This window comes from Amblyomma mixtum, chromosome 7, assembly GCF_055824585.1.
Source record: "Amblyomma mixtum isolate Tamu chromosome 7, ASM5582458v1, whole genome shotgun sequence".
Taxonomy (NCBI): domain Eukaryota; kingdom Metazoa; phylum Arthropoda; class Arachnida; order Ixodida; family Ixodidae; genus Amblyomma; species Amblyomma mixtum.
Window position 1 is genome coordinate 103,940,276 of NC_143018.1, and position 15,529 is coordinate 103,955,804.

At 46.5% G+C, this 15,529-nt stretch overlaps 1 protein-coding gene across 1 annotated transcript in view; it reads right to left on the bottom strand.

Annotated features, from left to right (window-relative positions):
• The window catches only part of LOC149337073 (uncharacterized), an 82,065-nt gene extending 79,132 nt beyond the window's left edge, over positions 1-2,933 (bottom strand). Inside the window, exons 1-2 of the mRNA XM_089554317.1 lie at positions 2,928-2,933; positions 2,147-2,233 (exon numbers count right to left, since the gene is read on the bottom strand). Of these exons, the coding sequence (XP_089410443.1) occupies positions 2,147-2,233; positions 2,928-2,933 (93 nt within the window). The remainder of the gene's footprint in view (positions 1-2,146; positions 2,234-2,927) is intronic.
• Positions 2,934-15,529: the final 12,596 nt, after the last annotated feature.

Consider the following 15,529-nt stretch of genomic DNA (forward strand, 5'->3'; position numbering starts at 1 on the left):
TACACGGAGGCCTCTTTTCTGAACTGGAAATACTTTATGAAAATCGGTTTTATAGCAGGTGCCCACAAGAGATCGCAATATACAATATTGGAATGAACCAGCTGTGGCAGAAGATGCCTTATACGATAGATCGGGCTATATGCTGTTCACATGATCTGTCCAGCCCCGATAACTGCTGATAGGTACACCAAGAGACCGGCAAGGTGCACTTGTCCAATTTTCGAGTTAATAAACTCTAAATTATTAAGATGGCGGAGTGGCTTAGTTGAAAACAGCCTGAATACCATATACTTCTTTACTAATTACTTTCTGGCGTGTAAGATGTTATTTAGCCACCTGAAAGCGCTCAGCTGCTTTTGTAAATAGTAGCAATTCAGAGGTTCGACAGTTATTGTTGAGGCCGTTTTTGCTGCCTCCTTGTACCCGCAGGCAAACCTGTACGCAAGGCCCGGAATCTCGCTATTTCTGATTTTGTCTTTGAAATTCATCAGTCATGCCATAACTTGAGAGTGCGAAAGTGTGCAATGTGCACGTCATGCGTATACAGCACACGTCCCAGCCCTGCACTTATGCCAAGTGCCTAATGTGTGGTCACAGGTGATCTGCAGAGGCTGCCATCTGGGTTTGCTGGGAGCACAGAACGGCATTCCACAGAATCGAGAAATTTCTTGGGATAGCCGCACATTTCTATCCCACGGCGCACTTGTATCAAGTCCGAGACATGATGTTGACATCTTATGCAGATTTTCTGGTCTGGCTGTGTTTAACCGCGTCCCAGTGTATCTAGCGGTAATTGTATTCATTGTCCTTCAGCTCGGGGAGAGAACACCTATCGAGGCGCAGCGTGGTTTAATGCTGTCGGAAGAGTCCCTGTAAAATACGTACGTCTTCGAACGTGACACAATGCACTCCAGGTTGATGGAACTGCAATCAGTATGTCCGTTACTCTCAAGGGAACACCTAATCGCGGAGTCCATAGAAAACCGGACTGTGCCTTCCTTTCAACCTCCGCCTAAAGTGTTCTTGCGGTGCACACAGGATTGTTTTTGTAACATTAAAACGGACACACTCACTGTCTTCACGGAGCACCTACAGAGCATGACAGAGGCCACTAATTTTTCAGGTGTGCGTTGGTCAGTCACAGCCGTTTTTGGTAATACCAGTCGGGCCAGAAGGCCGCCAACAATCGTTCAAAGCGTTTAGGATGGGCGGCCACACACAGAAGGACTTGCATTTCAATTCTCTGAACCTGGCCTACCACAAATGTGCTGCTCCGGCTTCTTTTTTTTTGTAAGAAACTAGGGAATTGCTGAAGACCTGGAGAATGCGCCTCGGACCTGATGGAAAGGCGCCGTGAGTTAAGGAGCGGCGACCACCCCAAAACATTTGTGGATTTTGCGGAGCGCTCCTCTGTGCACCCTGGGAAACTGATTCCCAACCACTGCAGGTCACCTGTCACCATACCTTATGTACATGGCATAAGTGGAGTGCCGGCACTCGTCCGGCTTACGTGCTGTGTGCCCGCTGCCACGTTTTCGCCCGTAAGTTACGGAACGAGTTGATGAAGTCGTAGGACAAACTAAAATGCGAAAAATTTCTGGACGTTGCGCACAAGGTCTCCTGCGCTGGATCTCACCGTGTTTACGTAGGCGAGTGCGGCAAGTTGCAATGTGTGTGAAAGAACAGACGAAACGCGCAGTAAATAGTTCAGCTATTTCAAGTGTACTTGCGGCGTTCCCAGACTAGCTGCAGCACGATACCTGCTGGAAGAGGCTTCAATCATCGATAAAAAACGGAACGGGCTTTCACGCCAATGCTTTGGGCCTCTGGTGAAACAAACCACAGATACATTGCCACGAAGGCAATCGCTCGCCAACGTATGCAAGCTACCGCAACCGATTATTCGAACACACTCGTCGATTGTCACGCACTGTATTCAGCGAACAAGGCTTCTGTAGTGAGGACGAAACTCCAGTGTTGGTTTGAGCCGAACCATTGGTCAGTGCTTCTTTTTTAGTTTTGATATTAACGTAATACTCGACGTGGTGAGATTTCGTGAAGCCTTAAATTTCATCCCAAGCATCAATTTGTTGAAAGGTAACATTTAAGAAATCATGGGAAAATTACATTCTGAATAAATACTCACGTCGAATATCAAATGATATCCCTTTTTCGCAAGCACAGATTTCTGCTTTGCCACTACATTCGCCGGGTGGATACTCTCGGAAAGCAGCTGGAAAATGAAGTAGGACGAAGGTAAAAGAAATTTTTCCATTTGTGGACATATCTTTGGCTTCTAGACATAATGTGTGTCGTCTTATCGCGATGGATTTGAGTTTTGAAGTGGCGAAAACTGCTGTTCGTCCTATGTGTCAGCGTGTTTTGCCGGCCACAGCTACGATAGCCGCTGTCACTTTGACAAACCACAATTTACGGCAAGGAATAATTGGACTATAGTAAAAGGCTGAAAGTTCTATTGTGCATTCATCCGCGATAGCTCTGTGGTCGCATAAACATAAATAATTATAAAGCAGTGCTTAGAAGGAATATTGTTCTCAGCCAATAATTCTTTTTAAGAAATAAAAGGTTTTAAAAATGCCTTGTCCAGCGCGACATGAAGAGCCCACCTGTTTAAAGTGTGAGTGTTTGTTTTCACTTTTTTGGTTTTTTTAATTACACTATGGGCTCTTACAATACTCCCGCACAGGAGAGGCATAACCATGCTCACAGAAAGCAGCATATCTGAAAGCGAAAGCAATATGCAGTAAAAGTTAAGACGGCAATTCGGGAAGCACCTAAATTCTTCACTAAGCAGCTAACCCTTTAAACTGAAAGGAGCACCATAATTTGGTTATATACAATGATGTAATTTCCTGTTTCATGAATTGTAAAATAAATTGGTACCAAATATATATTTGATTGCTTACCGGCATGGCGGTGTCGAAAAGATAGTTTGCTCAGCAGTGGCAACCTGAAGAATCAGTAAAAAAATAGAAAAGACCATCATCATCATCATCATCATCAGCCTGGCTACACCCACTGCAGGGCAAAGGCCTCTGCCATGTCTCTCCAATTAACCCTGTCCTTTGTCAGTTGCCGCCAGTGTATCCCCGCAAACTTCTTAATCTCATCCGCCCACCTAACTTTCTGGCGTCCCCTGCTACGTTTGCTTTCTCTTGGAATCCACTGTGTTACCCTTAAGGACCAGCGGTTATCTTGCCTTCGCATTACATGCCCCGCCCAAGCCCATTTTTTCCTCTTGATTTCAACTAAGATGTCATTAACCCGCGTTTGTTCCCTCACCCACTCCTTCCTCTTCCGATCTCTTAACGTTACACCTATCATTTTCCTTTCCATAGCTCGCTGCGTTGTTCTTAACTTAAGCTGAAACCTTTTTGATAGCCTCCATGTTTCTACCCCATAGGTGAGTACCGGTAGGATACAGCTGTTGTATACTTTTCTCTTCAAGGATATTGGTAGCTACCATTCAAGATCTGAGAGAACCTGCCATATGCGCTCCAACCCATTCTTATTCTTCTAGTTATTTCCCTTTCATGATCCGAATCTGCGGTCACTACCTGCCCTAAGTAGACATTCTTTTACTACTTCCAGCACCTCGCTACCAATTGCGAACTGCTGTTCCCTTGTGAGGCTGTTGAACATTACTTTGGTTTTCTGCATGTTAATTCTTAGCCCCACCGTTCTGCTCTGTCTGTCTAACTGATTGATCATGCTTTGCAGTTGTTGTCCTGAGTGGCTTAGCAAGGCAATGTCATCAGCGAATCGCAAATTACTCAGGTATTCTTAATTAACTCTTATCCCCAACTGCTCCCATTCCAGTCCCCGGAATACCTCCTGTAAGCAGGCAGTGAAGAGCATTGGCGAGATCGTGTCTCCCTGCCTGAAATGCCATGCCATACAATATATATAGCCTTGCTTGTTCCATAAATAAATAAATAAAAAGTAAGCTTGCTGCGACTGTGAATGAAACCCGCGGCGGCACAAACCAAAAAGCTTCGCAGTTTTCGATTTCGGGTATGGGGACCGAGATAGAAAGTTTCAAGCGCGAACTTCGGAAAGAAATTAGGGAGCTGAAAAGTAGCCTGGAATTTATAAACGACGAGTTTGAAACCCTCAAGACCGAGTGTAGTGATGTGAAGAGGGAAAACTCTGAGTTACAAGCGTCTAACAAGTTACTGATGCAAGAAATTGAAGCTCTGAAAAAACAAGTGCAAGAAAATGCTTTGAAGATCACTGCCCAAGACCAGTATTCAAGAAACAGAAACATAGAAATCAAGGGAATACCACTAAACAAAAATGAAAACTTGATTGATATAATTGGCAAAGTTGGCGACACTCTTGGTGAGCCAATAACGCAGGAGGATGTTGAGGCATGCCATCGCGTACGTGCATGGAATCCATCTGAGGGCCAAAACATTGTTGTGGCTTTCAACCGCAGAGCAAAACGGGATGCGGTTGTCGAGAAGGCAAAAAAGACGAGGTTCACGACTGAAGACTTGGGATTTTCCCCCACCCAATCAGTGTTTGTAAATGAGCACCTGTGCCCGCAACTGAAAAAACTGCTCGGAGAAACTATCAGAAAGAAAAAGGAAATGGGCTGGAAATTTGCCTGGTCGAAGGGCGGAAAGATTTTTGCGCGGAAAACAGAAACTTCCACTGTCGTCCCAATCACATGCGAAGCTGACTTAGCAAAGATATCTTGAAGTGCCACCCTCAAATGTGCTAGCTTATCTTACCGATTTTCGCGATGACCGCAACACGCGATGTCACACTCCCAAACAAAAATGGTTATCTTAGTTTTTTGCACTGCAATGCGCAGTCTGCAAAAAATAAGAATGACGAACTGACAGCTTTCTTTGACAGCTTTAGTTTCAAATTTGACGTCATCATGGTAACAGAAACCTGGTACACTTCACAAGAAGACGTACTTAGCATGGATGGCTTCAACAGCTTCTACTTAAACAGATGCCGACGCCGAGGTGGCGGCGTACTGCAACTTGTCTCCAACCGCCTTACTTGCAATATGCTCTCCGAATTCTCTGCTATGACAGCTGATTATGAAGTGTTAACACTACAAAGCCAAAACACGGTTTTTTCCGTTATATACCGCCCACCGGACGGTAAACCTGACCTCTTTTTCACGTTTCTAGATAAGTTATTAAGCTTTACATGTTCCAATCAATTGAATCTCATTATTGGTGGCGACTGTAACATAAAATTTCTTGAAGATACTTCCAGCTCCCATGAGTTTCAAACACTTCTAGATTCCTTTCACTGCAGTAACGTCATAACAGAACCCACACGCATCACCTCCTGTTCTGAAAGTCTTCTTGACTTGCTTATCACAAACAAAACAACGGAGTGCGCCAAATCAGGTGTCGTTGCTGCACAGCTAAGTGATCATTTGCCAATTTATCTGATCTGCAAACAAAATGGTGTTTTGAAAAACTGTGCCAATCCCCCAATGTCTTTTCTTACACGAAATATTAACCTGAAAACTCTCAATTTTTTTCGAAGTCGGGTGGAATGCACAAACTGGACCTCTGTATATGAATGCACAGATGGAAATCTAGCATATGACAAGTTTATGACTGTCCTTAAGAATGTTTACGATAGCTGTTTTCATGTGAAAAGAGTAAAAAGTTCAAAAAAAATTCGCAAGCCATGGCTCACAGATGAGTGCCTCGAAATGATACGCGAAAAGGATGAAATGTACTTTCATTTCGTGAAAACTAGAAATCCTGCAGACTTTTCTGCTTTTAAAAAATACAGAAATAAAGTGACGAAGTTCTTGCCGAAATCTAAGAAAGATTACTACGAACATGTTTTTAATGAGGCGTCTGGCCGCAGTGACCTCATATGGCGTGAAATAAATCATTTATTGAAACCAGGTACAAAACAGAATGATAGTCTGAAAATCACAATCAACGATCAGCAATTAACTGGTACGCAATTAGCATCTCATTTTAACGAATACTTCACAACTCTTGCAAATAGCGACTATAATGAAAATGCAAAACTCTTTTTAGGTGCACCTAATGCAAACTCTGCTTTTTTTGAACCTATTACACCACAGGAAATTCACTCAGTTTTTATGTCCTGCAAAAACAGCAAAGCACGAGATATAGACGGGCTGGAAATCAGGCCTATTAAGTTTGTTGTCGACCTCCTGGTAGACGTTATTGGCCATATTTTCAATGTGTGTCTAGCCACTGGTGTCTTTCCAGAGAACATGCAGAGGGCTAAAGTGACTGTCCTGTACAAATCTGGAAACAAAAATGAGCTTTCGAACTACCGCCCAGTTTCGGTGCTGCCAGTTATCTCAAAGGGATTTGAAAAAGTCATCTGTAAAAGGATTATGTCATTTTGTAATAAGCATAATGTTTTGTCGGAGCGCCAGTTTGGTTTCCGCCAAAATATGTCTACGGAACTGGCTCTTCTAACCCAAAAAGATTTCATTATCAAAGGATTCGAAGGAAGAAAAATAACGTTAGGAGTTTACGTTGACTTTTCAAAGGCTTTCGACAGAATTAATCATCAAACTCTTTTCGCTAAATTAGAGCACTACGGTTTTCGTGGCATTGTCCTTGCTCTCCTAAGATCTTATTTAGAAAACAGAAAACAATGCGTTTCTATCGGAGAAGAGCAGTCCACATTACGAAGCATAACATGCGGAGTACCACAGGGCAGTGTCCTCGGACCGGTACTCTTCAATATATACATTAATGATATAACACGGGTATCCCCAGAAGCCTCTTTGGTAATTTATGCAGATGACACGAGCTTTTTCATTCAATGTGACGATACGACGGAACTCGAGAAATTAGGAAATATTGCCCTGAATAAATTGTCAGAATGGAGCAAAATTAATTGTTTAGCAATAAACAATAAAAAAACAAAGGCTGTCATTTTCTCGCCATCACAAAAATTTGTTGACCGTAATCTTAATCTCTATTTAGGATCTGAGAAGATAGAAATAACAAAAGAAGTGAAAACGCTCGGTGTCACCTTTCACGAGAACTTGATCTGGGATATCCATGTAGGCTGTGTGATTAAATGTCTGGCCAGGGCTTGCGGGATACTTTGCCGATTTAGACAAGTTCTTCCACTCAAAATAAAGCTGCTACTTTATAATGCTATTTTCAATCCTCACCTAAACTATTGTAATCTTGTATGGGGAACTACATCACTAACGAACATCAACAAACTCCTTCTTTTACAAAAAAGAGCTCTCCGTCACATAGCAGATGTTCCATACGACGCTCACACATGTGACCTGTTCCCCTTACTTGGTGTTGTTCCTGTGACACATATGTACGAGCTGAATGCCCTATTAAAATACAAATATTCCCTGAAATTTAATCGGATGCCTTTTCTACGATTATGCAATTTAACAAAACCACCCGAGGTGCCGTACAATATAAGAACAAGAGAAGTATGGTTGGTGCCGTTTTCCCGCACGAATCATGGTCACAACAGACTACAATACATTATGCCTACTTTACTTAACAACTATCATAATTCAAACACGGACATCCACACACTATCGAAACAACACCTTAAGTGTTTGTTCATGCACAATTTAGGGAGGTAACGTCAATGTTTTGAAATCTTGTTTTATTATTGCAGCCTTTTGTGCACGTATTTTTAATGGTGGCTGCATTACACTGTGTGTGGTAAAACTGTGGTCTGTGCTTCTATGCCTGCAAATGTAGCAGGAAATATTTTTAGTCCTGTATAGCCATATATCAATTTCGCCGTTAGATGTTCTTCAGTGTGCAAAATATTGGTGATTAAGTATTAGTATTCGTCTTATTGAATCCATGTCTATCAGTTACATTGAACCGGTTTTATTACTTTTTACTAATATGCAGCATTTTGTGTTTGGAATTACTATGTATATTATGTATTTTGTGTTTACTATATATTTTGTGTTTACAGTTTCTATGTATACTGCATGCTCTTATCTTCGTACAATGTTAATCGCAGCTTTGTATTATTTCTGATGTTATCCGTTGCCAAGACAAAACAAGGGGTAAGAACCGTTGTCAAGCTGCTCGAGAAGCAGCTTTTTGTTCTTATCCTTGCATTTATTTCTGTATTGAAAGAAATGCTAAATAAATTGATTTGATTTGATTTGAACAGTTTTCCATCGCCGCATTTTTTTAAAAGATGCTGCGAAGGTTTGGACAGGCCCAAGACCGTGGCATGCTCGAATGCCAGGTGAGGGCTAGAGAGGGATTGTGGTTTCTGTCGCCGGAGCGCGTAGAGCTGCTCAGACAATATCTGCAGCGTCGCACAGAAGACTCGCTGTGGTGCGGGTCCTGGCAGTTGTTTCCAGGTTCTAATGAAAGCGGTCGAGCCCCGAGCAAGCAACTATCTCCGGCACCTCAAACACGCTTTTTTTTACTTCAACTCCATTGCCACTCCTTTCACTACTACTGCTTGTACACGCCGCAGTAGACTGCTATTCACATCATCTCATTACCCAAATTTTAAAGGTGCACTGAAGAGGGATGAACTCATCTTTTTGCCGCGGTACTCTATCTACAAGTTCCGAGCATTCTTAGAATCTTGGAATTTTTACCCTGTGCTGCCGATTTCTCTAATTTACATCGGATTAACGTCCGGCGCCCGCCTTTTTTTAAATTCCCCCGCGGACGGTGGGAGGAGACAACCAACGCAAGGTGCCTTTCAGACAGTCGCGGAGCGGCTTTGCTTTCGCTTTTATTTTGCTTTTTTGTTTTCCGTGAATAAATAGATCGAATCAGATACTACATAGCTGCAAGTAAGGCACACGGAATTAAAAATACGCGAGGACTCTTTGCTTTCGCCGGTCTAACGTAGCACTCCGCCGATGGCAGAGCCGCAAGCCGCCACGGGACTGGTTGAAAGGTTTGTTTACTTTTCCCACCGTCTGCGGGGAATTAAAAAATAAACAATGGCGGAGGGGGGGGGGGGGGAGGGCGGGGCGGATGTTTAATCGGATTTAAATTAGGGAAATCGGACGCACAGAAGAACGCTCAGAACGTCTAGATAGAGTTCAATCGGTACAAATACGACTTCAGATTCCTCTTTAGTGCACCTTTAAGGTAGTTGCGAGGTTACTAAGTAATGGGGAACAGGCCACAGGTATAGAACGGCAAATAACAGTCCTTTAAGGAAGCAGTCACCGGAATCAGATCGTTCCCAACCAGAATATGTAGAACTTCCCGCAGGAGCTGAGAAAAGGAAATTGAACACAGCGTACACACCCGAGCGCGCTTGAACAAAAGCGCTAAAGGCGAAGCGCGGCGGGGGCACAACGTCACACGCGACCTACGTAGTCGACGCCTACATTGTTAGTCCGTTTGAGGTATTCTACACTGAACGAACAATCTTTCAGCAGCAATCTCCAGGCAAGCTTTCCTGCGTCGTTCAAGGAGGAGTATGTAGGCTGCCTCCAACACGTCCAATACGTTCTGCTTCACGCATAGCTGGTCCATGTACTTGAACGTGAGCAGCACTTTTAGCGCGCCTTCTTTGACTCCCGATACGACCACTTTCCTCGTGCTGTAGACCTCGCTTAACAGGGCCAGCGAGAATACGGGCTGGCTGTGCAGAGGAAAGCCCGGTGCGCCTGAAACTGGGCGCCGGTCATCGCACGCAGCACACATTCCACCGACGATTCGCCCTTGGGAAGCAGCCCGCTGTCCGAGAACATGGCGGATACGGAATTTTGCGAGAAATTTACATCGGTGACACTCTGTGCGCTTCACAAGCTAAGAGGCGGGATTCGCTCCTCGCAGTCATATTCTTTCGTGTAGGTGTGATCAATGAGCAAAGTGGTGTCGTGCACAGCGACGACAGATTCTTCCAGCACAATAATATTCAGCATATTATTATGGAACACGGTGCCTCCCAACTAAAGGGAGTCCAGACTTCGAAAGGAGCCTTGCGAGCTTGTTCGAGTCAGTAGGCAAGAGTATATGCACCTTATCCACAATATGAAATTGGGGTGGGCGACACTTTCGCTCCTTATACTTCTTTTCGTTTCCGTAGGCTTTGTCGAGATGCTCGTGGGAGAAATTCGGCTACATATAGGCAGTCAAGCGCGCCATCTATGCGTGGCATGGGGTAGACGTCATTTGGTGTCATTGCAAACCTCTACCTATCCACAATGAGATGGTTTGAGGAGGAGACACGATAAGTACATTGGCGTCACGGCGCGTGTGCGCCAGTGTAAATGCGATGGGCCACAGTTGAGGTCGGACCCAAATATGGTTGCTGGGCGTCAAGAAAGAACGCAATCTGTTCGGCAACTCGAGGAGCTGGGCGCGTTGATCAAGACAAAGGGCGTTGTCGATGGCGGCAGTGAAGGAAGCTGGAAGCGACGGTCCGGGCAGGAAACGAGGGGGGCTGAGAATATTCAAGCTTTCGGGGACTGCGGCGGCGCTTGCATGGAGATAGAGGCGGCACTAGAGCGATGTGATCGGAACGGACAGGCTGTGCGTTGCCGATGCACCACTACAGTGCATATTAAGTGGCCAGAAAGAGTCATTGCTGAATGATAAGGATGGCGCCACAGTAAAGATTGCGAAGGGCAAAGGAAGACATCTTCACGAGACGAAAAGAGAAGACGGTGGGAAGTGTATTGTACACACAGAAAAGGAGGCGCAGGTGATAGAAAGAATGATAGAAGATGAAAACGGGATATGGGCGGCTGCACAACATTATGTTTGGGCTCATGAAGAATTTTGGCGTCTGTCGGTGCGTCGCAAAGCGGAGAAAGCTCGACTTCCGCACGGGCGGAATGAATTACAGCTTGACGGCGACGTAAGAAGTACCACCCTAAAATAAGATCCTGAGAGCAGCCATGCATAGCTATAAAACTGATGACGTAGGGAGCGTCCTGGATTGTGACTCGTGCCATAAGATGCCTAGTGGCTCGATGTACTGCAGAGTCGCGGTGTGGAGTGAAGCGCCACAAGCGGCAGGAGAACTTTTCAAAGCGAACGGCATAGTCTAGCTCTAATAAAGGACACAACAGCTCCAGCGCATACAAGCGCAAGGGTAACGAGTTTGTTAATGAAAAATAAGATTTAATTTCTAGGGGGCGATACAGGACTTTCGGAGGTCGAAGAAAGCGCATTATCTCGTCTGTGGAACTGCGTGTAGTGATTTTTCGACGGTGAAGAGGTAGGTCAACGTCGCATCGGCGATGGCGACCGACGACACGGAGAGTGCCAGGAGTACAGAGGGGAGAACTGGCGATCAAAATTCGACGAGTGCTGAGGCGGCGCACGTGGAGGGGACGGTGGCTGAGCATAGCGGCCGGGCTGTAGTAGGCAACGTACGGGGGCGTGCGAAGACAGCGTAGATGTGCGACATCGCCAGCGAGGCCACATACGAAGAAAATGTGCCAGTTGTCACAGGTGCGCCAAGGGGGAATATGAGGTGCACGGCGCTAAGAGGCAAGTAAACGCAGAGGCGAGTCGTGAGAAAAAAACTGCGGCTGGCGATGAGCGCGCTACGGCTTCATAGCTTCGGCATAGATTAGAGAAGCCGTGAGTGCAGCGTTGCATGACCGGGAGTTGCGTGAGCGGGAGTTGCATGACGCGCAGTTGGAAGCGCTTCGGCAACTTACTCCCGGATAACGTGGCAAATCCCAAGCGCCATCTGCAAGGCAGGCTCCTGAATGTTGCGCAGCAGTGACAACTGCCGAGCAATCTCTTCCCACACGAGGTCTTTCATTTTTGGAGGAACGCACTGCGGTCAGTGGCATCGGGCAAGGCTGCGGCTGTTTCTTGGGGTTGCCGAGGGACATCGGGTTGCCGTCGAAGCTCGTCGTAACTCTGGCACGGGATGATGGCATCAACAACAGTGCGGCGCTCTTTGAGGAGTGACATATGGAAGGCGCTTTCATGAATGCCTTTCAAAATGCGCCGAAGCTTGTCGCTTTCCGTCATGGAGGAGTGGACGCGATGGCACTAGCATCTACAGCATCCTCGACGTAGCTTGCGAATGTTTCCGCAGTTTGTTCCACCCGGGCGCACGAACCATAATCGGCACGAAACTTGTGGACTGCAGGGCGTCCAAAAACATCCTCAATGCGGGCTGTGAAAGTGGCCCAAGTCATCATGTCGTCCTCGTGATTGGCGTACGAGAGTTTTGCAACCTGCTTTAGGTAAAATGCAACGTTGATAAGCCTAAGAACCACGTCCTATTTACTATGCGTATTGACGGGTTCATAGAACGAAAGGCAGTCCTCGGCGTCATGATCGTCGGTGCCGCTTAAGACTCCCGGGTCTCGGTGCTGAAGCATTGCGGTGTAATAGCCAGAAGGGGTGGAGCATGAGGGCCAAAGCCGGTGCTGTCTAGGTCGGTCATGGAGGTGGGGGGGTGGTGGTGGTGAAAACATTTATTAGGAATGGACAGGAGGTATGTTTGGATCAGCCCTTAACGAACTGATCCTCACAAGCACTAGGTGGAGGTCCCTAGTATGGGACCCCAGTGGTGGTGGCCGCCTCCCGGGCGCACCCGACTATGGCTTGTTGGGCCTATAAGTCGTGGCAGCCGAGAAGGGTCGCCTCCGAGTCCTCCCGGGTTTGGTTGGGGATGGGGGGAATAGCGGGGTTGGAGGGGCAGGCCCACACCATGTGATAGGTGTCAGAAGACACTGCACTACAGTGTGGGCAGTTGCCGCTAAAGGAGGGGTCAAAATGTTTTAGCGCTGCCGGGCACAGCAATGTATTGTTGAGAAGCCGCTGGCTGCGGAGCTCCAGGGAGTGCAGATGGGATGGAAACCCGCGACCGCCACCAAGTGTACGGCGAGGTTTAAGGCAATGGTAGCCGTCGATAACGTAATATTGGTTTAGTGTTTTGGCAGCTCGTATTCAGCCGGGCAGCCACCCTTTCTCAATCTGCCTGTAGCCATTCGGCTCAACTTCTCTACACCATGAGAAATTGTTGGTTCAGTATTTGTCCTTTTTAAGGAACGGAAACGACTCCTGCCTCTCTCATATCTCAGTGGATACCCGAACCGTGTTGTAAGCGCCTTAAGCAAAATGAAATGAAATGAAAATTGCTTTTAAGGAAAGCAAACGCCTGTCTCTCACATCTTGGTGTACACCCGAGAGGAATGCACGCCACAGTACATGTCTCTAAAGCAACTTTCTAAGACAGCACCATATTCACTGCACGCGCGGCTACTCCTCCGCCTTGCCGCAGCTTTTCGCTTCGAGATATCCAGGCTTAACCTTAGCTAAGCCACAGCCATTTTTTAGTTTAGAATTTATTCTCAGTTTTCTGCACCTCCAACGAAATTAGAACAACCGTAAATATGCTTTCAGTATAGTAAGTGATCTTTCTGAAAATGCGGCCTATATGCATAGTCCAAATAGATAACGCCGCAAAACCACGAATAAAAAATTTAGGGGACACTTTGACTTAGGTTGAAGGCACGTTCACACTTGCCCAAAAATCCGGCGAGTGAAGCGGATTCGGCTGCTTTTCACGCAGAGCGAGGCGGAAAGCGGCGCGCCGGGGCCGATCGGCCCCGACCGATTTCCGCCGCGCGGCTACAAACATGGCGGCGCTCTTCGAAGCCGGACCCCTCGCTTCGCATTGAATTCTCGTTGTTCCTGCGTTTTTCAGTGCGTTCTTTGGCCATAAATGGGGTACAGGTCTTTCGTTTCGTCTTACCTTGCCTCTAAGAAAATGTATAAGTGATAAATTTGCTTTATTTGTTTTATTCCGAGTGACGATTCTGCTGCTTATAGGCTTAACAGCAGAGTCGGTTTGTTGAAAATAATGATTCCAGCCCTGTCAACCAGATGGCACCACTATAGGCTGCGTTTATTTTTGCGTCTGTGCTAGCATATGCTGAACTAAAAGTGAGAATGCGCCTGCGTTTAACGTATGTAAGCATTCAGACGCTTATGGTACGTAGACAGCGAACATTTATGCTCTTTTATACTCTTATCTGTGTATGCCGCCAGCAGCGACGTGGTGTGGAAAAGCGAGAAACAGCAGCGGCGGGGCGGATCCGCTCGCCCGAGCGTGAACAAGTGAGAACAGATCCTAGTTTCTGCGACGAGCGAATCCGCTTCGCACGCCGGATTTTTGGGCAAGTGTGAACGCGCCTTCAAGAGCGCAGAGGCGAAAGCGTTTTCCGCCCCACTTTGACTGCCTCTGTAACACTAGTAATGCACTTGATGTTGGCACTCATAATTTATGACTAATTACTTAGTAATGAGAAATTACTAATTCATGTCTAATTGCCTATTAATTACTAATTATTGATTAATTACTAAACACTTATTAACTGATTGTTAATGACGCTTAAGCATCGCATTTAGGTGTGGAACGCATTCAGGTGTGGAATGTATTTAGGTGTGGAGCTTTGATTGGCTTTAAGATTCCTAAAGGAATTGAAGGTCCGCGATGCTTGCAACATGGCAGGCGAAATAGAAAAAGGTATGCTCGGACACGTTTAGGCAAACGCAGAAGAAAAAAAAATTACCGACGATTACGTTACTTCCTAATGCGAAATTTGAGCGCAGCAAATAAGCTGTTTCACCTTTTCGATAGATTGAGGCAAAGAAATCGAGCAACACATGTATGCGCTATCACAGAATTTTTTTTTAGCAGACGGAGGACTTCCATCGGTCGTCTCGCTCATGGCTCAGAAAGAACTGGCAGATAATTTCGCAGTGGCGAACGGCAGCGGCAATTTCGGCTCGGGCGGTGCACATATACAGATCCGCCGCCACCGATCTGGCTCTCTGATTGCCATCGCACAGGGCGAACGGCAGCGGCAATTTCGGCTCGGGCGGTGCACATATACAGATCCGCCGCCACCGATCTGGCTCTCTGATTGCCACCGCACAGGGGTTGCATTGGAGGAGGAGCGAAGAAAGGAATTAAGTTCGAGCCGGCGCTTTGACAACCGGAGACTCGCAGGAAGAGGGGGGAGGGGGGCGGCGTGTACACCCAGCGGCAAACGATGGGGGCAGAAGCGCGCGCAGCAAGCGGACAACACGATAAAGGGAGGAGGGAAGAGATAGCAGCGACTGAGTGATGCCGCTGACGCCGATAGTGAGTCAACCCCAGCTGCGGATGAAAGGGGGGCGGAGCTGGTTACGAGGCCGACGACAACGCCGACGCCGACGACGACACGAAACCCAGGAACGGACGCCAAAGAGCTGCGCTCTAAAACATGTGGCAAAATATCAAGATATCTACTCCAGCTAATATCGACACCACTGTACCTTGTAGTAAGTGAAGGAAGAGAACTTGCTGGTTCGAGAATAAGTGCTGATTAAAACCAATTCTCTTCTCATTTTCCTTTACCTACGGCGCGGCTCGGGTGTCCACCGGGACGTCACGCAGTTCGCGCATGCGTACCTGTGGCTTTTTCTGACGATGGGGCCCACGCTAGCCTTGGTGTTGACTAGCCTAGTGAAGCTTTTCGCTTCAGAACAATTGGCTGTGGCTTAACTAAGGTTAAGCCTGGATATCTTGAAGC